At 41.5% G+C, this 27,626-nt stretch overlaps 1 protein-coding gene across 1 annotated transcript in view; it reads right to left on the bottom strand.

The window, feature by feature from the left end:
* The window catches only part of NAPB (NSF attachment protein beta), an 82,568-nt gene extending 57,137 nt beyond the window's left edge, over positions 1-25,431 (bottom strand). Inside the window, exons 1-2 of the mRNA XM_004601793.2 lie at positions 25,241-25,431; positions 3,608-3,687 (exon numbers count right to left, since the gene is read on the bottom strand). Of these exons, the coding sequence (XP_004601850.1) occupies positions 3,608-3,687; positions 25,241-25,338 (178 nt within the window). The 5' untranslated portion in view covers positions 25,339-25,431. The remainder of the gene's footprint in view (positions 1-3,607; positions 3,688-25,240) is intronic.
* Positions 25,432-27,626: the final 2,195 nt, after the last annotated feature.

The raw sequence follows: 27,626 nt of genomic DNA, 5'->3' as shown, positions 1-27,626 counted from the left end.
GCTCATTTTGGCCAGGGACTACATGATTGTTACACATTTCAGCCAGGAACTACACCACCATTCTGGGCAACTTTGCCAGGGCCACTTCAATGCCATCTCCCAGACCTACAGCTATCCCTCTCCCAAACTCTGGAAGTAGACTGGGTTTACCAAGTCTCTGTATTAGGAATTCACTGACCACCTCATGAAGATACACACCCAGAGTCTCTGTATTGTTAGACCCAGGTTCCAGCTGTAGGCATCACATAGCTTCAATGCAAGGCAAATAAAGTGACTTAAGCCAGTATGAAAAACAGACCTTAGCTCTGTTGTCCATGCTAACTTAATGTTTCAACAATATTACTCTGGTTGCTTCATTAAAACAGACCAGGAAAGTGCAGAAGTTTGGAGAGGTCAGGAGATTGCAGACAGAGCATCAGTTGAAGCGAGAAATGACTCAGGTAGGGTTAAGAGGAAAACAGTCTCTGCAGTTATTATATAAATGTGAGGAGACATCCTCTTTCAGACCAATAAAAACAGAGACTGTTGAATTTGTTATGTGTAATCTCAGTGAGGTAATAGGGGGGAGGGGGGAGGAGAGAAAAGAAAAGTACCTGCCATAGAGGAAGAGGGGGCGGCGCACAGGAAACTGAGGACATTGGTGGTGGGAAATGTGCACTGGTGAAGGGTGTTAGAGCACTGTATGACTGAAACTAAATCATAAACAACTTTGTAACTGGGTATTTCACAGTGATTACATAAAAAAAAATTAAAATTAAAAAAATAAAAACTGGTAATGAGGGAGATAGCTCAAATGGCATTTGCTTTGCATGCTGGAAGACTAGACTGAAACCGGGATGGATACCACTTATTTCTCTGGCCATCACCAGGTGTGACCCCAAGCAGAGCAGGGAGTAGTCCCTGAGCACTAGCAGCTGTGACCCAACTGTCTCACCACCTGCCAAAAAAGAAAAAACAACTTTGGTTTGGAGTAAGAGTCAGTAGCAGAACACATGCTTTGTATAAATGAGGCTCTGGGTTTAATCCCCGGCACTGCAAACTTTACTTAAGAAAAGACCGATGAGATATTTGTAGAAATATCTCAGTATCACATTTCTCAGTGGAACTTCAATTATTTATCATAGAGGTCTGTTCTTAAAGTAATGCTGAATCAATGCTTTCTAAGAGACAGGGGGCAGGGTTGGGGATATTCCTGGCTCTGTGCTCAAGAGTGATCTCTGGCAGTATTCAGGAGACCATATGCAGTGCCAACGACTGAACAGGGGTCCATCATGTGCAAGACATGTTTCAGTAAAGAAAAATAAGCATTAATTCGAACCCTACCTGATTTTAATGAATTTTATTGTAACTTTCACTCTTCATGATTAAGCAGCATTAGTAAGAAGCAAAGATTACTCTAATTGGTTTATAGACTGAAACAAACACAGTCCTGTGCTTATTTAAGTAAGGTTGTCAAGCTTTTGCACTTAGATCAAGATCCTTTTTTCCCAGCTCCTGGTGGTCACACCAGTTACTCAGCACTGACACCTGTTCGGGAGTCAACAATCTTTTCCTCTTAAGAGAATACATGGAGTCATTTCCCTCTTCAAAACGCCATCTTTAAAGTGTCTGCCACAGAGTCAGGCTGCAAAGGTGGGGAATGGGTTCTGGGGGCCAGGAGGAAAACTGGTGATATTGACAAAAAACGCACATTGGTGAAAGGATGGGTGAAGGATGTTGGAACATATGACTGAAACTCAATCATGATCAAAATGTATTAAAGACCTCAATTTCAGACCTAAATCCATAAAATACATGGAGAAAAATGTAGGCAAAAACTTCTATGACATTGAAGCTAAAAGCATCTTTAAAGATGAAACACCACTGACCAAGCAAGTGAAAACAAACATAAACAAATGAGACTACATTAAACTAAGAAGCTTTTGTACCTCAAAAGAAACAGAAACCAAAATATAGAGAGCCCAAGGAATAGGAAAGAATATTTACCCAATACCCATCTGACAAACAGTTAATATCTAGGACATACAAGACACTAGTAAATCGAACAAGGAAAAAACCTCCAACCCCGTCAAAAAATGGGGAGAAGAAATGAACAGAAGCTTCCTCAAAAAAGAAATACAAATGGTCAAAAGGCACATGAAAAAATGCTTTACATCACTAATCATCAGGGATATGCAAATCAAAACAACAATGAAGGGGCTAAAGCGATAGCACAGTGGGTAGGGTGTGTGCCTTGCATGCAGCCGACCTGGGTTCAATTCCCAGCACCCCATATGGTCCCCGAGCACTGCCAGGAGTAATTCCTGAGTGCATAAGCCAGGAGTAACCCCTGTGCATCACAGGGTGTGACCCAAAAAGCAAAGAAGTAAAAAAAAAAAAAAAATACAACAAAGTATCACCTCACACCACAGAGACTGGCACACATCACAAAGAACAAGATCAACCAGTGCTGGTGCGGATGTAGGGAAAAAGGGACTCTCACTGTTGGTAGGAATGCCGACTGATCCAATCATTTGCAAAACAATATGTTCATTCCTTCAAAAACTAGAAATTGAGGGGCTGGAGTAATAGCACAGCGGGTAGGGAGTTTGCCTTGCACGCAGCCGACCCAGGTTCGATTCCCAGCATCTGATATGGTTCCCTGAGCACTGCCAGGAGTAATTCCTGAGTGCAAAGCCAGAAGATAATGCCTGTACATTGCCGGGTGTGACCCAAAAAGAAAAACAAAACAAAACAAAACAAAACTAGAAATTGAGCTTCCATATGACCCTGCAAAACCACTTCTAGGAATAAATCCTGAGGGTGCAAAAAAGCACACTAGAAATGTCATTTGCACCTGTATGTTAATTGCAGCACTGTTCACAATAGCCAGAATCTGGAAACCACCCAAGTACCTGAGAACAGATGAATGGTTAAAGAAACTTTGGTACATCTACACAATGGAATACTATGCTGCTGTTAGGAAAGATGAAGTCATGAACTTTGCTTATAAGTGGATAGACATGGAGCATATCATGCTAAGTGAAATGAGTCAGAAAGAGAGGGACAGACACAGAAGGACTGCACTCATTTGTGGAATAACATAACATGAGACTGACATTCAAGGACAGTAGAGACAAGGGTCAGGAATATTGCTCCACAGTTGGAAGCCTGCTTCATGGGGGAGAAGGCAGCTCAATAGAGAAGGGATCACTAAGTCAATGATGATTGGAGAGATAGTTCAGGATGGGAGATGTGTGCTGAAAGTAGATAAAGGATCAAAGTGATAGCCTCTCAGTATCTATATCACAAACCAAAATGCCCCAAAGTAGAGAGAGTATGGGGGAAATTGCCATAGAGGCAGGAGTTGGGATGGGGTGAAGGGAATACTAGGGGTACTGGTACTGGAAAATGTGCACTGTTGGAGGGATGGGTGTTTGATCCTTGTATGACTGAAACTCAAATGTGAAAGATTTGTAACTATATCTCATGGGGATTCAATTAAAAATAAAGGCTCAATCATGAACAACTTTGTAACTGTGATCTCACCATGACTCAATTAAAAAATAAATTTTAAAAGTCATCTTTGCCCAATGAGCAAAAATAAGTAAATAAATTTCATACATACCACTCCAATTTTTAGCCATCTTGAACATATTTGCAGCTCTGGTATACATTTCACAAGCCTCTTCTATTCTTGTATTTCCACTAAGAAAATAATTAAAATGAGGTTAAAGTTTATTATAACCATTCACATCTTCACAAACTAATCTTCCCTCTCCCAAACAATAAATGTTTAATGAGCACTTTTTGTGGGTGAAACAAGAATCGTAAGAGCTGCTCAAATAAGATAGTATTACCCCCTTCTTCCCAAATAAGAGAACTGAGGCATCCAGTATAAAGTAGGCTACCATCAAAGAGCAAGGATACTAACAGACTGAAATTCATATACAGACCAGGCTGTCCCTAAATCTGCATTCTTAATCAGGGTCCTTTCCATGAATAAAAACTGAGGGCTTCTATCAGTCTAAGAAATTAGAAGAACACTGAGTTGGGGTGGTAGAGTAGGGGAGTGAAATAGGTCAATGTAATGCTGTGGATCAAATGTGTCAAATGCAAGACAGACAACCTTAACAATCCCTCAAGTCCCGAGGAGTACATTTTTAAAAGATAAAATTCTGAAAGATAAAGACACTTTTACCCTATTAATTACGAAGAGTGTAACAATATATTTATTCCAATTTTTTAAAAAAATTTGAAATTAAGAGTGATAGCACAGAGGGTAGGGCATTTGCCTTGCACACAGACGACCCAGGTTCGATTTCTCCATCCCTCTCAGAAAGCCCGGCAAGCTACCGAGAGTATCCCACCCACACAGCAGAGCCTGGCAAGCTACCCATGATGTATTTGATAAGACAAAAACAGTAACAAGTCTCACAATGGAGATGTTACTGGTGCCCACTCAAGCAAATCAATGAACAAAGGGACGACAGTGCTACAGTGCTAAGAAATTAGAGCATTCAAGGAAGTGCCGTTCTGTGGAAAACTTACACCCAAGAATAGTAGAGGTGAATACCAGGAGGACTGCTCCACAGCTTGGAAGCTGGCCTCACATGCATGGGGAAAAGGCAGCTCAGGTAGAGAAGGGAACACCAAGTCTTGGAGGGCCCGCTCGGGAGGGGAGATGCATGCTAAAAGTAGACTACAGACCGAATGATGGCAATTCAATACCTCTGTTGCAAACCACAACACCCAAAAGGAGAGACAGCAAAAAGAGAATGCCTTGCTACAGAGGCAGGGTGGAGCATGGGGGGATGGGGTGGGAGTGGTGGGAGGGATACCGGGATTAATGGAGGTGGAGAATGGGCACTGGTGAAGGGATAAGTACTCTATCATTGTAAGACTGAAACATAAGCACGAAAGTCTGTCTGTAACTGTACCCCATGGTGATTCATAAAAAATTAAAATTAATTTTTTAAAAAAGTGCCATTCTGTTCTATGACCATACTCTATGTAGTATTAGCTGGCTCTAATAGGTGAACAAGCCCTTCTCCAACATGGAAGAAGTTTCATATTCCAGTTCCTTCCCTCATGTGGGAAAGCATTCTCTAACATTTTGAAAGAAGGGAATTCTACTGCTGCTTGAAAGCACAGATTCTTATGATACCGCTTTTTTTTTTTTTAAATTATTTAAAGAAGCAACTCACCATGAGATCCATAAGGCCATCTTTGTTTGTTTTTGGTTTGGGGGCCACACCTGGCAGTGCTCAGGGGCTGCTCCTAGTTCTGCACTTAGGAATTACTTCTGGCGGTGCTCAGGGGCCCATATGGGATACCAGGAATTGAACCTGGGTCAGCTAGAACCCGTGTCAGCTTCGTGTAAAGGTAAACGTCCTACCCACTGTACTACTGCTCTGGTCCGACACTGCTGATTTAGTGAGCAGCTTTAACTTCTCAAATTTCTCACAAGTTAATCTAATTCCCTGTAACTTCCATCAGTCATTATTTCAATCTTTTTACTGAACTAAACTAAGGCTCTTTTATGTATGATTCTTCTCTATCTTGTCAGTTTACATAATAAAGACAAAATAGAGATCTAAGATGAAGAAAACTGGACAGCACACATAATGAACTCAAAGGATTAAGAGACAGACCAGGTCAAGGCATACCCTTGATGACTGAACACAACGTGAATACGAGCATTTCTCCAAAGAAAATAGACATATGGCCACTAGCCATATAAAAAGACACACATTCTAAGTTAAGGAAATACAAATCAAAACCACAAATGAGCTACTACTTCATTACTACTAGAATAAAAAAAAAAAACATATTAACACTTGATAAATTAGATTGAGAAATTGAAACCCTAGTACACTGTTAATACAAATGGAAAAGTCTGAAGATTACTCCAAGGTTACTATTTGACCCAACAATTCTATTCCAAGGTAATTAACTAAGTAAAATAAAAGTAGAGCCCACCCAAAACCTTTTCTATGAATGGTCACAGCAATAGTAATCAAAACTGCCCCTCCCCCTAGATGGAAATAACCAAAAAAAATCTAACAACTAGTGAATAAACAAAATATGAATACATACAATAGGATCTTTTCAGACAATCTAAAGGAATGAATTGAAGCCAGAGCAGTACAGTACAGCATAGGACAGCTGGCCAGGCTTTGACCCCGCCATACCACAGAGGGATCCCTGAGCCCATCAGGAGGGATCCCTGAGCACAGAGGCAGGAGTGCCCAGAGCACAGCTGAGTGTGGGCCAAAATTTTTAAAATAAAAATGAAAAGGAACTAAGTATTGATACATGAAGTAGCAGATGACAACACAGATGAGCTTTGAAAACAATATTGAACAAAGCCTGTCACAAAGAAGCACATACTGTATTACAGGTGTTTAAAGGGTTTAGAATTGGGAAATTTATAAAAACATAAATAGATTTAGTAGTTGTCTAGAGCGAGAAGTCCTACAGAAAAACTAGTGAGGGCAGGAAAGATTCATTTTCTCTTGGAGGAGATAAAAATGTCCTAAATCGCTGTGGTTTCACAGATCTGTGAACATGCTAAAAATAAATAAATAAATAAAAAATTTGGGACACTTTAAGTGAGTTGTATTATATGTAAAAACCATCTTAATAGTGCTACAAAATCTCTCACCCAAAAAACATAAATTTTTACAGCTCTGGCATCTGGTGAATGACAAATGGCAAAAAGTTATCTTCAAAGTGTATCTGAATAAGGAAAGGTTTTTTTCATTCACACATTCACATTACCTTTTCTCTGCTTCAGATCTACACATAGAAATACACACGGACACGTAGCTAATTTCCCCAATGGAAAATTCCTATCATGAGAAAGTTTTCTATCTTATCCATAGCTCCTGGGAGCTAAGAAAGGAATGCCACTTCATTGGATCTTATTTTTTCTAAAGCATACCAAGAACCCTGAACTGTAATTACAGTGCAGTCATTCTCACTAAGAGTTTCCAAATAAAACCAGCTTAATTAAAATGTACTTCATCCTATTTTTTTTCAGAGACAGATTCAGCTAGGAATAATAGAACGCCTACATTATGCCAGGTTCTATGCCAGTATTTCTACATATGTTCTGTCACTTTTATTAACAACAACCTTAAAAGACTAGAAGAGAAAATTATCTGGAGCTCAATGGCTAGTCCAAGGTTATCTAGTCAAGACCTAAGATCTTTATAAAAAACTGAATGAACTTCGCTGGACTCTCACCTCTCTGAAAACAATTACCAGAGATTCTCATTTTCAGCAGCGTTTTCATTTTACAAGCACTGAAAATATTCTCTTATCATAAACAGAACTTCAAAACTTCACTGAAATATGCAGAACTATTTCAAAATACTTGATACATGAGGTTTAATTTATATGGTTTTAAAGGACAAATACAAAGATTTCATATTAAAATGATCAAACTAATTGTCATTCAGAACCTCACAGTGAGGTACGAGATCCTTAAAAACAAACAAGATTCTGGGTGGGGATCTACATTACGATTTGAACACATGATACTGTTAATTAAGAAAGCTAAACTGAGTCAAACTGACTCACATTTGGCATTATAAACAGCAACTTGCCTACCCACCTCTGTCATCAGACAGTCCCAATTAGAGTGATTTCAAAGAGCTCAAATGGCATCTACATACAGGCAAGTCATTGATTTTTTAAGAATCAATTTGTCAAGTAATCTAAAATCTTTAGTTTTTCCTCACCTGTTGGATAACACTGGGTTGTCTTTGCTGTCCCTGCAAGGAGCTTAAGGTCTACTGAGCCACTCCTACAACAGTGCAACTGAGGCACAACTAATAATCCTATATTGCTTTTCTCTTTCCTTCATGTCAACTGTATGATTTATTTAGCAATGTCCTTTTTATACAGACACAGGAAGACGAAGACAATTGATGTTATGCTATGTAACATGGGAGTTGACTCCAAAATAATATTTACTCCTGGGCAACCATATTTACTTGACTTAAGCCTCAGGTGTCCTTAGTTCCTAGCACTCCAAGAGCAGGAGCCCGACAAGGCACTGATGGACCCAGGGCAAGCTGTGAGCTACCCTGGCATTGAAATGGGCCAGGACAAACTCCATAATATTTAACTATAAGTTGAGAGCACGGTCATGGACTGTGTCAAGACCCAAAAGAACTAACTGTTAGGAAGACTAACATGGCCTGAGGACTGTGGTCTGGAATATATAGTGAGATGTCCCCAGGAAGAACCAACCTTTAAGCTTGATATATCTCTTACTGTGCTTATACAAAATAATAATGCTAGAAATATTTGAAGTAAATTTACTATTTAAGTGGATTACTAGCTGAGGAAAGAAGAAAGCAACACACCCTGGTTGGAATCCCGTCCTTGAGCGGGTCTCCTAGTAATCTGGAGTAATCACCTTAGATGAGATTTTGTCCTTGAGTTGATCTCCTGGAGGAGTGGTCTCACTTCTCTTTGTTGATTTGTTAACCCCACCTTTGTATCCCCACGCCACATGACTTCTATATAAACTATGTTGTAAGGGGCTGGATGGTCAGGCTTCAGAGGAATGACAGAAGAAGCAGAGCAAGCAGGAAGTCGCCAAGGAGATAGGTCAGAAACTTGGTCAGAAGATCAGAAAATTACAGGACAGAATGTCAAAAGAAGAGAGAAAGAAGAAGAGTTAAGGGGTCAGGATTAGACGGTAAGAAGCTTAGTCAGAAGGGAGAAGGTCAGAAGAAGAGAGAAGACTTTCAAGACAGAGCATGCACAGAAGACAGAGGACTTAAGAGAAGAGCACAACACCGAGGTTAGAAGTAGAAGACGGAGAAAGAAGACAAGACCAGAGACTGAAGAAGACAATGGCAGCAACGGAGAGGAGAGACTGAGACTAGAGACAGACAGAAAAGAGCACAACAGCACACACAGAAGCAGAGCACAAAGGGAAAAGATAGAAAGAAAGCACAGCAACAAAGAGAATACAAGAAGATGAAGAGGAAAACAGACTTTGGAGCCTTTGAGGTCCATGAGGAGACTAGGATGACAGAACCCTGATGACCGAGACTGTGGCCGTAAGGATGACTACAACTGCACCATAGAGACTTATTACAGAAATCCAAAATCGTCATGTGTGTCTTCAGAATCAGCAATAGGAAACAAATTATCTAATGATGCCTTTTCAGCAGGTCTGATTATTGGGGAAAATTCCAAATAATAATGGTGGACCTTTTGTCGAAATATTGAATGTGATCAAAGTGGAGAGAGAGTAAAGTGGAAATCATCTGCCACATAGGCAGGGGGAGGGGTGAGAGGGGGGTATACTGGGGTTCTTGGTGGTGGAAAATGTGCACTGGTGAAGGATGGGTGTTTGATCATTGTATGACAAAGACTTAAACTGGAAAGCTTTGTAACTGTTCTCACGGTGATTCCATTAAAAATAATAATAATAATAATAATAATAAAATAAAATAAAACACACCCAGACCAACAGTTAACCTCTAATCTGTGCTGAACTCCCAGGAAAACTAGGAAGTTCAATTAAATATTCCGCTTAAATGCAACTGGACATATGAGTCAGCCACAAAGTTTTAGCTGTAAGTCCCTAGACATGCAGCACGGTCCAAGCACCCATGGGTTCGTGGACATAAACAATAAGCAAAGGCATCCCTGTGTGAAGAAAGGAGGAGGCCCAACAAAAAACCTAGTAGGCAAGAACATTACAAGTAAAGAACTAGAAAAAGAGTTTAGCCAGAGATGGAAAAGAGGAAGGCAGCTCTACAGAGGCTTGGTAATAAAAAGAAATAAAGATAAAATAAAATATGGGTCTTCCCAAAACCAAAAACCATAAAAATGTGGAAGTCACACAAGCCCCCTCCCATTCCTCTATGACACTAACTAGTGAAGTAACTGTATAAAAAAAAGCAAGAAAAGAAACCAGTGAAACACTGCCACCCCCCCCCAAACTCTTTGTCTTTCACTGGAGAAACAAGTGTAACTGTTCCAAGACCCCAGAAATCCTAACAGAAAAAGGAATGCTCACCAATACAACATAAAAGAAGCAAGAACAAAAATTTCATAGCTAGAAATAATATATTTTCCAGTCACAAGACACAATATGATTTAAACATAATTAAACAGATATTTGCAAATTTGAAACAATACCTTAAATCCCATGTCTTAAAACTTAGAATGAAAAGAAGAAACCAGCATATGCACCTCAAAATTTGTCACCTTGGCATAAGGATTATTTTGAGCCGAACACAAATGAGAATCAGCAGGTGGAGAAAGATACCTTTTGCAGTAACTACCCAAAACTCCCATCCCAGAAAGTTTATGAAGACTGAAAGTTGTCCAATCTTACTCCAATTGTTTTCCATGGCTTACTGACGTTGGAAAGCTGAAACCTTTTGCTTTGACACTTCTCTACACATACCCCCCTATATTGTACTTTTTAAAGCTACACAAATCCTCGGGCGTGGAGGGAGTAAAAAAAAAAAAAAAAGCTACACAAATCCAAGTTCTAACCACCTTTTGAGTTACTACTCACTGAGTTTCCTCCCCTGGGATTTAAATCACACATACTAAAATACCATTCTCTTATTAACTTGTCAGTCTTTTGTCAGTCTAATGTGCGAGGCCTGGGATGGAAGAATCTAGCAGAGGAAATCAATTACAATTTTCCTCCCCTATATAGGAGGAAAAAAATAAGACAGTAAATACTTATTTCAAATTCTAGAAGAAAAGAAAAACAGATTAAGTAATCTCAGAAAGGACATCTTGGCTACAAACCACCTAATAAGAGCAAACAAACTCCCTTCCAAAAAAGTATAGCAAGAGAATGAAAATAAAATAAAGGAGAGAAAAGACTTTTTAAAAAAAGTTAGTCCTCTGTCTAGGCAGAAGCAGTGACTAATTTCTGCATTTTCTGCTTAGATAATGCATGTAACCTTACACTTCCACTCAATTCCATAGACAAAATAAGATTCATTGGGAAGGGGACAGACTCTCTTCCCTAATATGGGCAGCCGAGGTCACATACTAACAGAGAGAATATCCTCTTACATACAGTCCTAAAGTGAGCAAACACAATTATCGTTGTAAAGGGTGTGGGCGAAATGTGGTGAGGTGGTGGAGAGATAGGACATTGGACTCTGATGGTGATGTGGGATTGGAATGTTTTATGCATAATTAGTCGTCGTCATCATCATCATCATCATCATCATCCCGTCGATCGTCGAATTTCTTGAGTGGTCGCAGTAACGTCTCCATTCATCCAAGCCCTGAGATTTTAGAAGCCTCTCTCTACACGTCCTTCCCAATGATGCTGTATTGGAGGCTCTTTCAGGGTCAGAGGAATGAGACCCAGCTTGTTACTGGTTTTGGCATATTAATACACCATGGGGACCTTGCGAGGCTCTCCCATATAGACAGGAAACTCCCAGTAGTTTGCCAGATTCTCCCAGAGGGAGAAGTAGGCTATAAGATATCGCTCGGCCCTCAAAGAGGCCACATGCTTCCGGGGGCTTGCTTTTAAGTCTCTGGATGCTAGCCGTGGATGGGATTACACAGAGCTGGGGCAGTCCCTGGGTGTGACCACCTAGCTACTGGGAAATGGGAAATCTGGGCGGAGGAGGCCCAGTCCTGATCCAAGCAGGCTTGGAGGTCTCAGCCTACATGATTAGTATTAATATTAATTGACGTTATCAATATTGTGAATCACAGTGCCTAAAATAAATTTTTAAATGATGATTAAATGTGAAAAAAATATATAGTATATATACACAGTGGAATAATTCTACATGCTGTAAAAAAAGATGAAATCATGCAATTTGCCACTATATGGATGGGTATGATGCTCAGTGAAGTCAGCCAAGAGAGAAGCCAGATACAGAATGTCTCTCACATGTGGGGTATAAAGAAGCACAGTTAGGGAATAACCAACGGCCCAAAGCAATAGAATCTAAGAACTGGTCCACAGAACAGAGCTTATCAGGGCAGTAAAGGCGGAGGACTGGATTGGAGATTTCCAGAATGGGGAGAGTGGGAAAGGGGAAAAACCTTAAGATAATGAACAGTGGACAGAAATGGACACTACAGTGGCAAATCTCATGTTAGATGTTGTATGCACGAAACCCTACCATCAACACTACCATAAAACTGTAAATCACAGTAGCTAAAATAAAAATTAAATTAAATTAATTCACCAACCTATTTTAATATAGTGTCAGGATTAAGAAGTACTAATCTTTTTTTTTCTTTTTTTTTTTTGGGGGGGGGTCACACCTGGGTATGCTCAGGGGTTACTCCTGGCTCTGCACTCAGGACTTAATCCTGGCGGTGCTCAGGAGACCATACAGGATGCTGGAAATCGAACCCAGGTTGGCCGTGTGCAAGGCAAACACCCTACCTGCTGTGCTATCGCTCCAGCCCCAAGAAGTACTAATCTTAGCTAGTTATCTGGAATCTAGCAATTTGGACCAATTAAATTTGGAAACTCACTTTCCTTAGTGCTGTTTCCAAATAAAAAAAATTGAAAAGAACTCACACGCCAAAAAAAAAAAAAAAAAAGAAGGGATTTACAGTCTAGTACCACAAAGTATAATTTCTTATGTATATCCTTAAATGAGGTTAATTCACTTTGTAAGATGAATGTGTGGGTATAAAGAAGCACACAGTTAGGGGATAACTAATGGCCCAAAGTAAGAGAATCTAAGAACTGGTCTAAAAAATATGGAAATATTATTATAATTCATAAAGAAATATATTAGTTCTAACATATACACAGACCTAGGTCTCATAGTAACGATTTCATTAAAACTACTCTCTGATAAAAGAATATTCTCCCTCTCAAGTACACATGGACTATTTATGAATTCCAATCATATATTATTAGGTAGCAAAGAAAACATTAGGAAATTATCATCGTAATGAATAAAACTAAAAATTAGCAAGCCCCCAGCACCAAGCGCTTAAGGCCTGCCACCCGGAACATGCCGGGAAGGCTTGGGGTGTGGCCTCCACGGTAGGGGGCATGGCCTCCTGTGGGGCCGGCAGCCACTCAGAGGCCAAAGATATTTTCCCCCCTTCCCAGCACTCCGGACTTACATCTCAATCTCCATCACCTAATTCTGTGGAGAACATCCTGGCCATCTCAAACACAATAGGCCAATAGTCCACTAGCATATTCCAATTTCACCAAAATTACCAGTGAACACAACAAGCTGTAGAAACCCAATATAAAAGAACACATCCTCCAAAGCTTCACTAGAGGCCTCACATAAGTGATGGAGAAGCACCTGATAGGAAAGAGGTGTTCTAGAAGGGGAAAAAGGCGAACATCGACTGAGCGCATCCGGAATCCATTCTCACGGCAAGAGGGAATAATGATAGTGAACTGGAAGGTCCCACCTCCATAATATCACAACATGAAGAAACAGCGAAAATCCCCACCATGAGGAGAGGATGAAAAAAAGAGTCCAGAAGTCTCAACAGTGGTTACTCACAAATACGATCTCTCCGATGAAAAATTCAGAGATGAAATACTGAAGATGTTCAATGAACTCAAAGTAATGATGAAACAAGCATCCAATAAATGAAAGGAGGACATGAAAGAAACAGTGGAACGGACAGCCAAGAAATTTTAGGAAGAAATGAGAGCAGAAATAAAAAAGCTACAAACGTAAGTATCGAAAATTAAAGATTAAGTAGATGAAATAAAAAAACTACTGTTGTGCAGTGAAGAGTCGAGCTGTTCCGGCAGGCACCGCAAGCCGGAGATTGCTCCGGACCCCAGACCAGGCCAACAACACTGGGATGTCAGACGGAGAAGGTACAGCCAGCACGCCTTCTCCAGATGGAACCCCGGTGACACTGAGCTTCGAGCTTCTACTAACACGGATCCGGTATGCGGGACTGGGACATCTCCAAGCCTGATTTCCTGATATACAAAAAATATGCTTAGGAATGGCTCCGCCACCCCTGAGCGTCCATTATCCCAGAGGCACAGAAACCAATCTCAGAAACGCAGCAGTTGCTGGCAGATATACTCCTGGACTCTGAACTAAGCTACGACCCCATGCAGCCCCGGGAGGGGAAGGGTTTCTGTCCCTTGGCCTTTCCCCCCTGGACAGCATGGTGATCACCACCATTCAGAACCAACTGGACAGAGAGGTAGGAGTTTGCAATGATGGGACGGGATGCATGGGGAATCTTGCCATGGGGGAGGCAGAACTGGCCCTGCCTCCTGCCCAAATGAGACCCCGAGCGGTCGCCCATGTACAGCTCCTCTGCTCCTGAACAGACATGATTCCAGCGCCACAGAAACCAATCTCGGAATGCAGCGGCTACTGGCAGAAATACCTCTAGACTTAATACCAGAATTCCAAATCTGAGCGGCCGTGTTCACGACCGTGCAACATCATATGCTCTTTGTTATCAACAATAGAAAGCATACAATCTAATGATCCCATTCCGACAGGTCTGACTGTTGGGGGGAAAACTCCAAATAAGGATAGTGAGTTTCCTGTCAGAAATTGAATGTAATCAAAGTAAGGAAAGAGTAAAGTGAAAATCATCTGCCACACAGGCAGAGGGGGAGTGGGAGGAGGAGTATGCTGGGGTTATTGGTGGTGGAACATGTGCACTGGTGAAGGGATGGGTGTTTGAGCATAGTATGACTGAGACTCGATCCTAAAAGCCCTGTAACTGTTCTCACGATGACTCAATTAAAAAATAAATAAATAAATAAATAAATAACCTAACACCCCCCCCCCCAAAAAAAAAAACTACTGTCAACAGGAGAAGGGCTACAGCCAAAGACACAATCAGTGAGCTTGAAGATGAGCTGCAGAAAGCTTACAGGCGGGCTGGAGTAAATAGCACAGCAAGTAGGGTATTCGCCTTGTGCGCAGTAGCCAATCCAGGTTCGATTCCCTGCATCCCATATGGTCCCCTGAGCACCACCAGGAGTAATTTCTGAGTGCATGAGTCAGGAGTAACCCCTGTGCATCAACAGGTGTGACCCCCCCCCAAAAAAAAAAGAAAAGAAAAAAGAAAAGAAAGCTTACAGTCAATGACAAACAAACCTCAAAATAGCTCTAGGGTGAATTAGAATCTTAGGGGATGAACTCAAGAGGAACAACAGAAGAGTACCAGAAGCACAAGGAGGCAACCCCAATGAAAAAAACAGTTGAAGATATTATTTCTGAGAAGTTCCCAGAGTTAGAGAATGCTGGCATCCAGACCCAATGAGCCCAAAGGGTACCAGCTAAAAGAGACTCCAAGACATATCATAGTCAGAATGATAGATGCCACGGATGGAGACACAATACTGCAAGCAGCAAGGTCAAAGAAGGAAATCACATACAAAGGAGTACTCCTTAGATTTACAGAAGACCTATCAGAGGAAAGCCTCCAAATGTGAAGCAATGGTGGGATATAGTGAAAAACTCAATGAAATGAGCGTCTCACAAAGAATACTTTAACCGGCTAAACTTTCACTCAAACTGGAAGGAAAGATACACAATTTCATGGATAAACAACAGCTCAGGAACTTCATTGACTCAAAACCAAACTTAAAAGAAGAACTAAAGGGGCTAGTGTAAGACAAGAAAAAAACTACAAGCACAACAAACCCCTACAGAAAGATGGCACAAAACCCCATGACAATAATCTATCTCAATGTCAATGGTCTAAATGCACAAATTACGAGACACAGAGTGACAAAATGGATTCAGAAACTGAACCCAACATTCTGTTGCCTACAAGAAACACATCTGAACAGTCAGAGCAAACACAGACTCAAAGTTGAAGAATGGAAAACAATCCTGCAGCAAAAAACTCCCTCAAAAACTCAGGGGTGGCAATACTAGTATCTGACAACATAGATTTCAGGCTGAAAAATATTAGAAGGGAAAGCGAAAGCCATTTTTTATTAATCAAGGGAGAAACCACTCTCCTAAAAGTATACACACCTAATAAGGGAACAGCTAAATACTTAAAACAACTGCTAACAGATTTTTAGGAGGACATTGCTAGCAACACAATAGTTGCTGGAGACTTCAACACAGCCTTATCACCCCTGAATAGAGGTGATAAGACTAAAACTCAACAAGACTAAAACTCAGCAAGGAAACACTGGCTCTGAAGGAAGAAATAGAAGAGAGAGGGCTAATAGATTTATACAGGGCTTTACATCCCAAAAAGAAAGAATACACATTTTTTTCCAGTGCACATGGAACATTTTCCAAAATAGACCGCGTGCTGGGTCACAAAATATACCTCAATAGAATCAGGAAGATAGAAATTGTATCATCTTTTCAGACCACAACACACTGAAGATAGAAGTTAATCACACACAGACGCAGAAAACCATAAAAAAAAAAAAACCTGGAAATTAAACAACTCAATGTTGAACAACAAGTGGATCAGGAAGGAAATCAAGGAAGAAACCAACAGATACCTGGAAACAAATGTGAATGAAGACATAAGCTACCAGAATCTATGGGATGCAGCTAAAGCCATATTATAGTGCTGCAAGCATTTCTCAGAAAGGATAAAGGGCCCACATAAATAACTTGACTTCACAGCTCAAGATCTTAGAAAAGGACCAACAAAAGGAAAACCAGGCAGTAGGAAAGAAATAACAAAACTTAGAGCAGAAATTAACCACACAGAAACCCCCCCCCCAAAAAAAATTCGAAAGATCAATGAAACCAAGAGATAGTTCTTTGAAAAAATAAACAAGAGTGATAAACCACTAGCAAGACTCAAAGAAAAGAGATAACCCTAATAAACAAACTAGAAATGAAAAGGGGGCCATCACAACAGAAACCAAAGAAATACAAAACATCATCAGACACTACTTTGAAAGTCTGTATGCCATGAAACAAGAGAACCTAGAAGAAAGGGATAAAGTCCTGGATTCCTATAACCTTCAAGGCTTAACCAATGGAATACCTGAATACACCTATCACTATCAAGGAAATTGAAACTGTAATCAAAAGTCTTCCCAAAAACAAAAGCCCAGGTCCAGATGGATTCACTAGTAAATTCTTCCAAACATTTAAAGAGGACCTATTGCCAATTCTTCTCAAACTTTTCCAGTAAATTGAAGAAACAGAAACTCTCCCAGTTTCTCTGAAGCACATATCTCTGAAGCACATGCCAAAAGAACACAAGGAAATGGAAACATATCTACCTAGTCATGCATTGGGAGAATTAACATTGTCAAAATGGCAATAATCCCCAAAGCATTATACAGATTCAATATGATCCCTCTGAGGATACCTGTGAAATTCTTCAAATAAGTGGATCAAACACTCCTGAAATTCATATGGAACAACAAAGCCCCACGAATAGCTAAAGCAATTCTTGGGATAAAGAAGATGGGAGGTATCACCTTTCCCAACCTCAAACTCTATGACTAAGCAATACTAATTAAAACAGCCCACTGTGCTATAGCTCCAGCCCTCAAAAATTAAAAATTTTAAAAATTAGAAACTGAGCTCCCATTTGACCCCGCAATACCACTTCTGGGAATATATCCCAGAGATGCAAAAAAGTATAGTAGAAATGACATCTGCACTTGCATGTTCATTGCAGCACCGTTTACAATAGCCAGAAACAGAAAACATAAAACTGAGTGCCCGAGAACAGGTGACTGGTTAAAGAAACTTTGGTACATCTACACTATGCAACTGTTAGAAAGAATGAAGTCATGGGGCCGGAGCGATAGCACAGCGGGTAGGGAGTTTGCCTTGCACGTGGCCGACCCGGGTTCGATCCCCGGCATCCCATATGGTCCCCCAAACACTGCCAGGCAGGAATAATTCCTGAGTGCAAAGCCAGGAGTAGCCCCTGAGCATCACTGGGTGTGACCCAAAAAGCAAAAAAAAAAATAAATAAAAAATAAAAAAAAGAAAGAATGAAGTCATAAAGATTGCATTTAAGTGGATCAACATGGAGAGTATCATGTTAAGTGCGGGCAGGATACTCTCGACTGAGTGCAAAGCAAACTCCCTACTGCTGTTTGCCTTGCACGGAGCTGACTCAGGTTTCATTCCTCTATCCCTCTCGGAGAGCCCGGCAAGCTACCAAGAGTATCCCGCCCACAGGCAGAGTCTGGCAAGCTACCGATAGCGTATTCAATATGCCAAAAACAGTAACAGCAAGTCTCACAATGGAGACATTACTGGTACCCACTCGAGCAAATCAATGAACAATGGCACGACAGTGCTACAGTGCTATGAAATAAATCATAAAGTACCCTAATACAGATAAAATGTTAACAATTACACATAGTTACCCAAGACATAAAAGTTACATGAATTGGGGCTGGAGCAATAGCACAGAGGGTAGGGCGTTTGCCTTGTACGCGGCCGAACCAGTTCGAATCCCAGCATCCCATATGGTCCCCTGAGCACCACCAAGGGTGATTCCTGAGTGCAGAGCCAGGAGTAATCCCTGTGCATCGCTGGTGTGACCCAAAAAGCAAAAAATTAAAAAAAAAAAAAAGTTACATGAATTCCCATTCACCTTGCTGCCTTTGCTAGACAAAAAAGAAAAAAGGTGGAAGGCGGGTGGGGGCGAGGGGGGGGGGGACAGAGAAGAGTGGGGAAGATGTCTGCCTTGCACACAGATTACCGAGTACCATCCCCAGCACCCCATATGGTCCTCAGCACTGTATATGGTCCCCAAGCACTGCCAGAGCATAAAACCAGTAGTAAGTCCTGAGAAGAGGTGGGAGTGGCATCCCCCCAAAACAAAAAACAAAACCCCTCAGCATATGTATTAATATCTATATAGTCATTCTCTTCACCAATATTCAGTAAGCACCAGCACATGCTGAGTGAGGTGCTGAGCCTCCTCAGGAGCTGACACGCCAAGGCCACACATCGCCACAGGGGCCTCCCGAGTCTTCTAAGTCACTCTGCACCTTGGGGGTTCCAAGGAATAGAAAAAACAGGGTGAACATTGTAGGAAAAAATGAAACTATCCAGAAAAGGATTATTATTCTGTATACAAACTGTGTAACTTGACACTAAAATTAGCAAACCAAATGATTATAATTAATAACAGCAATACAGCTCTGTGTGACTTAGTAAGCTTTCCAGCACCCTACATAATTGTAAAACCCTGAAATGCTGATTCTGTTCCTCTACTCATTTGAAAGCTAAAATAACCAGAAGCTAAGTATTTGTTTTGTTTTGTTTTTGTTTAGGGTTGGGAAGGGAGTCCTGGCTCTGTACTCAGGATCAATCCTGGCCCAAGAGACTCTATGTGGTACCTGGGATTAGAAACTGGGCCAGTTTCTAAGACAGAAGCCCTACCCACTATACTATCACTCAGACCCTAGTATGATTTATTTAACAGGCCATATAAAATTTGAACAACTTTGCAATGTACATTATTAAATTTCATACATATGTATAAAGTATAAACATAACCAACACATTATTTTATTAATACTACTATATATCTTATATTACCTCACCTCTTTTTTAAAAAACTTAGGCTACTGCCCAAACGGCAGAGCCTGGCAAGCTACCCGTGGCGCATCCGATATGCCAAAACAGTAACGAATCTCACAATGGAGACATTACTGGTGCCCGCTTGAACAAATCAATGAGCAAAAGGATGACAGTGATACAGTGACACAGTGATACAAATTTTTTAAAGTTCCATCTGCATTTGAATACCTCTGGATACTGGTGGCTACTAAGGCCATACCCAGCAGTGCTAGGTGCAGGGACATTCGACGCCAGAAATGATTTCAGGACCTTGTATGTGCCAGGCATGTGCTCTGCACCATCCATCCCCACAATCCTAGACTGAACATTTTAACTAAAGAAAACCTATAATCTTTATAAATGCAATCATAATTTCCTGCTATAGTTTAGCAAAACTTAAACAATCTTTGTGAAAATAAAATGAAGAATATGACAGGGGGGCTAGAGCGATAGCACAGTGGGTAGGACTTGCACCCAGCCAACCTGGGTTTGATCCCCATATTGCTCCCCATCACCACCAGGAGTAATTCCGGAGTGCAGAGCCAGGAGTAACCCCTGAGCATTGCTGGGTGTGACCCAAAAAAGCCAAAAAAAAAAAAAAAAAGAAGAAGAATGACAGGGGCCAAAGAGACAGTACCACAGGTAAGGTGCTTGCCTTACATGCAGCCAAGCAAGGTTCATGCCCGGTCACATATGTTCCCTGGTCACCACCAATGTGATCCCTGAGCACAAAGTCAGGAGTAAGCCCCAAGCAAAGCCTGGTGTGGCCCCCCCAAAAAAAATTTCAAGAAAGAAATAGTGAGGGCTGGAGCAATAGTACAGTGGGTAGGGTGCTTGCCTTGCACATGGCCAATCTGGGTAGATTCCTGACATCCTGTTGACTCCCCAAGCACCCCCCAAAATTATTCCTGATTGCAGAGCCAGGAGTAACCCCTGAGCACTGCTGGATATGGCCCCAAAATAAATTAGCAAAAAAGGAGAAGATAAAAAGAAACTGTGATAAGTATACACAATGCAGTATTATTCAGTATGAGAAATGATGAAATTTTGCAGTTTGCTACAATCTCAATGGAATTAGAGGGTATCAAGCAAGAGATGGGAGTTGAAAGTAAACAATAAATATCAGATGATTTTCTCAGATGCTGAGTATAAAGAAATTTAAAAAGGGATAGACAATACCCAATGGAAACAAATCTCGAGGCAAGATAAACAGACCTGGAAATGCAGCAGAGGGGAGGGGGCAGACTCTGGGGTAATATGAAAATATATCTGCAAATATAATAATGACCTAATAGTATTATAAACAAAATCTCAACAAAAAAAATCAATAAAAAAGATTTTAGGTGGGGGAAACATTCAAAAGCAAAAGAATAACATTAACTATCCATAGCATCCTTCCACTACCATTTTTTTTTTCCTTTCTTCGCCCCCCCCCCACTACCATTCTTCAATGGCCACTTTCATCAGGGTGCACTGTGCAGATTGATTATTCCCAATCTGGTCTTCCAGTATAAGACTAGAGGATAGTAGAGAAGCCTTTACAATTCAAAAGTATGTCACTAGTAGAACTGGTCCAATGTAAGATCATAACAGAAGTTCATTAAGATTATAAATCAGAATGTGAATCTGATGATGGTACATCTCTGCAAACAAATAAAGCACTACTTTTGGGGTGGTATTTCTATTACACTATGATTAACTAAGCCTTTCAAGAGTAGCCTTTAATTCCATAATAAGAAAGTCAAATAACCCTTTAACTGAGAGTGAGCAGAAAAACATAACATCAGGAACACTGGATGAGAGGCTAGCCTACACCTACAACTCTTTTCTTACAGGATGGATGTGAGGAAAGAACACTGACAATTCTGCAAAGAACTTTATCTTGCATCTCATTACAAAAGAAACATACAGCTGACTCTCATATTTATTCAATTTTACTGAAAACAACACCAAAATCTACAATACTACTAAGAACACACTATTGTAAAAAACATCTGCCTGGGGGGGCAACGGCTCTCCCCATTGGCCACGCCTGGGCTGGAGGTGGGGGGGGGGGTGGCCCAGACCATGGGGCAGACGAAAGAGGAAAAGGAGGGCCATACTGGTTGATCAATCAGTTGCTATTTATTCCATTCTCTCCACGCACCTGTTCCAACCTCTCTGAGCTTCCCATTCTAATTTCACACTGCTCCTCATTCCCCATCACCTCCAGTCTCTCCTAGCTCCTCATTCCTCCATCCCAGCTCTCCAGTTTCTTCCTTTCTTCACTAGTCTCTCTCCTTACTAGTCTCTCTGGGCCCTAGTCAGACCCAGCAAAATCAACATAAGAAAGCCCTTCCTGAGGGCCCACCAGGTTCAAAGGAAACACCACCTTGAGGCATTCCCCTCCTCCTAGCATCTTAATTAACATTTCAATATTAGTTATTTTTGATTTTTTTTTTTTTTGCTTTTTTTTGGTCACACCCAGCAATGCACAGGGGTTACTCCTGGCTCATGCACTCAGGAATTACTTCTGGCGGTGCTCGGGGGACCATATGAGGTGCTGGGATTCGAACCCGGGTCGGCCGCGTGCAAGGCAAATGCCCTACCCGCTGTGCTATCACTCCAGCCCCACAATATTAGTTATTTTTGAATGGGCACAGTAAGATACATTGAAGCGTCTAGGGCAGCTCTCCAGGAAATGTCTTGCCACTGACTCAGACTACAGCGCTCAGGCCAGATTAATCATCCCTAACCCTAGTAGGGTCTGAATCTAGCTAATACTTTTTGGATCAGGACAGCATCTGTCCATGACCAAGCTCTTATAATTAAGCATTAGGCACTTTGGCCAGGCCCATCTCGATACCAGGGCAGCACATAACTCACCACTTGCCCTGGTTCTATCCCATCCCTCGGAGGGACCCTGCTTTTGGGGGTGCTAGGAAGTAAGGGCAGCTGAGGCTTAGGTCTAGAGAACAGATGCGGAGGAAAATATCATGGAGAGTCAAATGACTCCCAGGTTACAGAAGCATAGCATTTACTACTAGCTTTCTGTGCCCATACAAAAAGGACACTGCTCTGAATAAACTATGCAAAGCACTCAAGGAAAAGAAAAAAACAATAGGGTCAAGGGATGCCAAATATGATGTAGGATCCAAATCTCAAAAAGCAATACAGAATCTCTCTTCTCATTGCAAGTGATGGAAAAACTAGGGCTAGTGATTTCAAATAATTATGTAACATTACTAAACCTCACATCTTAAACCTCAAAGAACTCTGTATGCTTTCCCTGCGATTAGGTATTACTGTAAAATAACAGGATCTCATTGCTTACAAGTATAAAAAACTATATTTTATTTCATTAAAAGAACAATAATCAGTCCAAAAGGTCCTCCTTGGCTCTGATAAAGTGCTCTGGGTTTTTAATTTCTAAAACATTTTTAGAAAAAAATCCTGGAAAAGTTACTTTATCTGCCTGATTCTCTGGTTCATTCTAAAATAACTGGGCTGACAATTTTGAAGAACATACTTCATAATATTTCATAACTATCATCTACAATAACTCTAAAGTCCTCACAAGCTGTGAAATATGTTATCACCTCAATTTTACAGCAGAGGAAACAAAGGCACAGAGAGCTTAAGTAACTTATCCTAGGTATCAAAACTAAAAGTGATGGCCATATTCAGTTTAGACCTATGATCCAATGACCTCTGTATAAACTTGACTATGATGGAGAAGATTCAAGTTTCTCTGTATGTCCTGCTAATCAATGGAGATGAAGTCTTCCTATGTGACTTGCTAATTAATGGAGAAAAGAAGTGTTTCTTCAAAAATAAAAAGCCTCTAGATTAAAGAGATAGTACAGGGGCTAGAGCACAGTGGGTAGGGCATTTGCCTTCACACAGCCGACAGGGATTCAAGTCCCAGCATCCCATATGGTCCCCTGAGCATCACCAAGACTAATTCCTGAGTGCAGAGCCAGGAGTAACCCCTGTGCATCGCCAGGTGTGACCCCCCCAAAAAATAAAAAGAGATAGTACAAGAGTTAAGAAGAGATAGCACAAAAATTAAAGCACTTAGGTGCATCCCTTGCACCTTGCACATGTTCTCTGACACAGAGCCAGGAGTAAGCCCTGAGCACAGCCAGGGGTAGCCCCAATACAAAACAAAATAGAGTCTCTCCAAAGTATACAAAAATATCAAAAGATATATGTACAACTATTTTTATTGTAGGGCTATTTTCTAATAGCCAAATTCTGGAAGCAATCCAGTGACAAGTGAGTGAATAAACAAGATGTCTTTTCAGCCATTAGAAAAGCTGAAATTGCGGTCAGAGAAATAGTACAGTGATAGGTCATTTGACTGGGGCTGAGTGGATTCAATCCCTGACATACACATGACCCTGGGGGTGATTCCTGATGGCAAAGGCAGGAATAAAGGGGGCACAGCTGGGTGTGGCCCCCAAACACACACACACACACACACACATACACACACACACCCAAAAACCCAAAATACTAAAGCTGAAATCCTGCTAACATGCTACACTACATAAGACAGAGGGAACAGAGGAGATAACCTCACTTACCTGAAATTTACAAAAGAAACAAAGAACACAGTCCTGTCAAAACAAACATTTTGTTCCTCAAGACAAGAGCTTTTTACTTTTAAAGAAACATCTCTGTTCACTCCTTACAATGAAATTGTAGCAATGAAAACACACTTCATAGTTCATAAGTGTGGAACTTTTATGAACATAAACTTAGATTCTGGCTACAGAACTGAGGTTATCAAGGGGTGAAAGGATGAGCTAAAATGGTAAAATAGACAGTGTTGTAGAAATATTAGCACTCTGGTAATGGGTATGGTGTAGTGAGTTTCCCTAAAATGTAGACATTTATACTCTATAAATCAATGTCAATTCAATTTAAAAAATAAATTTTAAAAACTATTTGTTCTGTTAGAATAAAATGTCTATGACATTTACTGAAATGAAATGCTGCAGAAAATAAAAAAAATTTAAAAATCCCTCACTATTCTTATTATTATTGGCTCGAGACTTAGCCTCGATTTACAAACACAGTGAAAGAACTCCTCACTAAAAGGTGCATTCCCGAGAGGAGCATCAGATGCTGTCTTGTTTTCCTCCTCTGCCAATTAGATTTTCTCCCAAGGAAGCACTTTAAATATGCTGTGACACTAACATCACCTCCTGCAATGTAGTGCCAAGACAATAAATTTTATTTGTCTTGTGAATTAGAGCGTACTAGATGGCACTCCTACCGTCCTAACTCTTAAGGAACAATCTTAGAATTTATAGGTGCACTTCCAATGTTGCAGCAAAAGAAGACTCTAGAGACCAATGAGGACAAGTATCTGCGGGACTCCCGTGGCCAGGCACTCTATTCCTGAACATCTCTGCATACCACGGTCCCGGGGACGCGACGTGGGAAATCCCAATTTGCTGTTCCTGGAGATGCCGCCCTGAGCGACGTCTCGCCGCCCGGCGCGCGGGCGGAAGGGGCCCGACCAGCACTCCCACACGGACGCCAACGACGGACGCCAACGACGGGCGCGGGGCGCGGGGCCGCCAGCGCGGGGCAAAGCGCTGACTCATCCGCCCGGCCGCCTCGCGCTCGGCCCACGCTGCCCGGAAGGACGCGCCCGCGGGGGCCGGCGTGGACGCGACCCTGAGGGGCCCGCTGGGGTCTGGGGGAGGGGAGGGACCCGGAGCCCCCGGCAGGCGCCCTGCGCCGCTCACCCGAACAACCCTCGAAGGAACGAGTGCGAGGCCTTGACTCGCTTCTCGGCCTCCGCCATCAGCTGCACGGCCTCACGCTCCTTGCCCGCGTTGTCCATGGTGCCCGCCGCCGCCTCCACAGACACGCCGCAGCTCCTGGCGCCCTCCGAGCCTCAGCTCTCGTCTCGCCGCGGGCGCGGGGCGGGGCAGGGCGGGGCGCGCGAGGGCTGTCGGGAATTGTAGTCTGGGGCGCCTTCCCGGTGTCCACCGTCACGGACATATCAACTACGATTCCCATCAGGCATCAGGGAAGAGCGGGTGAGACCCTAACGGTCAGACCGGGGGTTCCTGGGGTCTTGAGACTAGGGGCGTGGCCCTCGGTGCTTATCCCAGCCAAGGTGAACTTGAATCCTTTAGAAGAGCCGGCGGAATCATAGTTTCCAATAAAGTGCTTTTCACCGAAAACATGCAACATCTCCTTAGTTCCAGAATCCCTTCTGTTTGGAGACAACCGACAGAGGGCCATGGATGCCTGAGGAAAGGTGGTAACAGATTGGAGCATTCTTCCTAATTGCAAGCTCTGCAAAAGGGAACCTGGAAGCCACCCAAAGCCATTTAATTAATCGTGTGATACCATCCACCCACCTATAAGCAACAGCTGGTATAAGGAACTATTTTTATTTCCAGAACAAGACGTTTAAAATGGCATCGTTCTCACCAATCTAACACAGTTATTTTTCATTTGGCCCATACCGCAACTTTCTGATACTGGTCCTCATTCTTAGACTAGAATGCTAAGTCTGCAATAGAGACATATTCTCTCCGTTTATTGACTGAATTGTTTCCAGTATATGTGAGACATTGTCCTTAATGCTGCCCACAGTAGATGGAATTCCTGCCTTCCAGAATAACCAACAATCTCGGAGAGTGATCCATAGATAGATGCTAGATGAGCCAATGAATTCGAGATATATCCCTAGGAGATTTACTTTTTCCAAACTAAACCATTTACATTTGGCATTGCTGAAGAAGAAATGTTGAAGCAAATCTGAAAATCACTGCCAAGTGAGAACTTGTGACAATTTCAAGCTATTAAGTACATTCTGGGCATCAGCACACAAGACATTTTTAAAAGTGAAGCCCGTCTTCAGAGAGTAAGGCATGAACGGCCAAACTCTTAGAAAGGTAATGAAAATTTGTGTCACAAAATTCATATATTGCAGAAGATTCTAGGAAAAAGGACCTCAGAATTTACGCAAAAATGTATTTAATAATAATTATGCATATTCTACCTTTGAAAAGCTAATTATCTTTGGAGACAATACGGGGCAAGAAGGCAGAAAAATAGAGTTGGCGGTAAATACAAGTGTAAAGAGGAAAAGTGCAAAAAGTGGATGTGTGTTTAATATTTGTTCAGATATGTCTCTGGTGGCTTAATGGAGTGGTGGGACCAACTCAAGAGCTCCTAAGCACAGCATCAAAAGGTCAGTGGAAGCAGTTCCCTAACCTTACTCAGTGCAGAAACTTCAATCTACAAGAAATAGCAATTCCTAAGATACTAATTTTTGGGGCTGGAGTGATAGCACAGCGGGCCAGGCATTTGCCTTGCACGCAGCTGTCCTGGGTTCAATTCCCAGCATCCCTTATGGTCCCTGGAGCACCACCAGGAGTAATTCCAGAGTATAGAGCCAGGAGAACCCCTGTGCATCACCAGGTGTAACCCAGAAAACAAGAAAAAAAGAAGGTACTAACTTTCTGTGTCATTTCCTTACATTAGAGTATAGAAAGCATGTATTTTTCTCTTTTTTTCCTTTTATTTATTTATTTCTTAATTTTATTTTCATTAAGTTGTTCACAATAATTGATTACATTCAATATTTCAATACCAATCCCACTACCATTTCACCTTCTGCCACCATTATGTTGAAGTTTCCCATCACCACTCAAGCCTGCCCCACAGGCAGTGCTAGATAATTTATTTTGTTTTGCTTATTATGAATAGCATGAGATGTCCTGGAATTCTAAAATTTTGAATAATTAGGGTCCGAAAAAATCTCTGCAGTGAGCTGCTTGGTTCCGAGATTCGTTTGTAGTCTCTGGATAATGGCCGTTAATGTGCTTAAATAGCACCTGGAGGTAGTTCATGGGCATGACAGCCAGGACCTCATAGGGGCGGAGAGATGGGAAGGAGTGGTCCATCCCCAATGTCTTGAGGCCTGGAGTTTGCAGTCACTGGTCTTGCATAGCAAGGTTTTTCACTGGGTTCTGGAGGTGGAAGCATGGATTTTTCAAAGAATTTAGGAACAGAAAACAATTCTGAGTTTTCAAGTCTGTCATCAGCTGAAAAAGAGGTAGAATTAATTTCCTTCTGTAAATTAGAACTTGCATTTAATGCTGGTAGGTGATT

The sequence above is a fragment of the Sorex araneus genome, chromosome 3 (genome assembly GCF_027595985.1).
Source record: "Sorex araneus isolate mSorAra2 chromosome 3, mSorAra2.pri, whole genome shotgun sequence".
NCBI lineage: Eukaryota > Metazoa > Chordata > Mammalia > Eulipotyphla > Soricidae > Sorex > Sorex araneus.
Note: the sequence above shows the minus strand (reverse complement) of the source record. Positions and strands in the feature narration are given on the sequence as shown.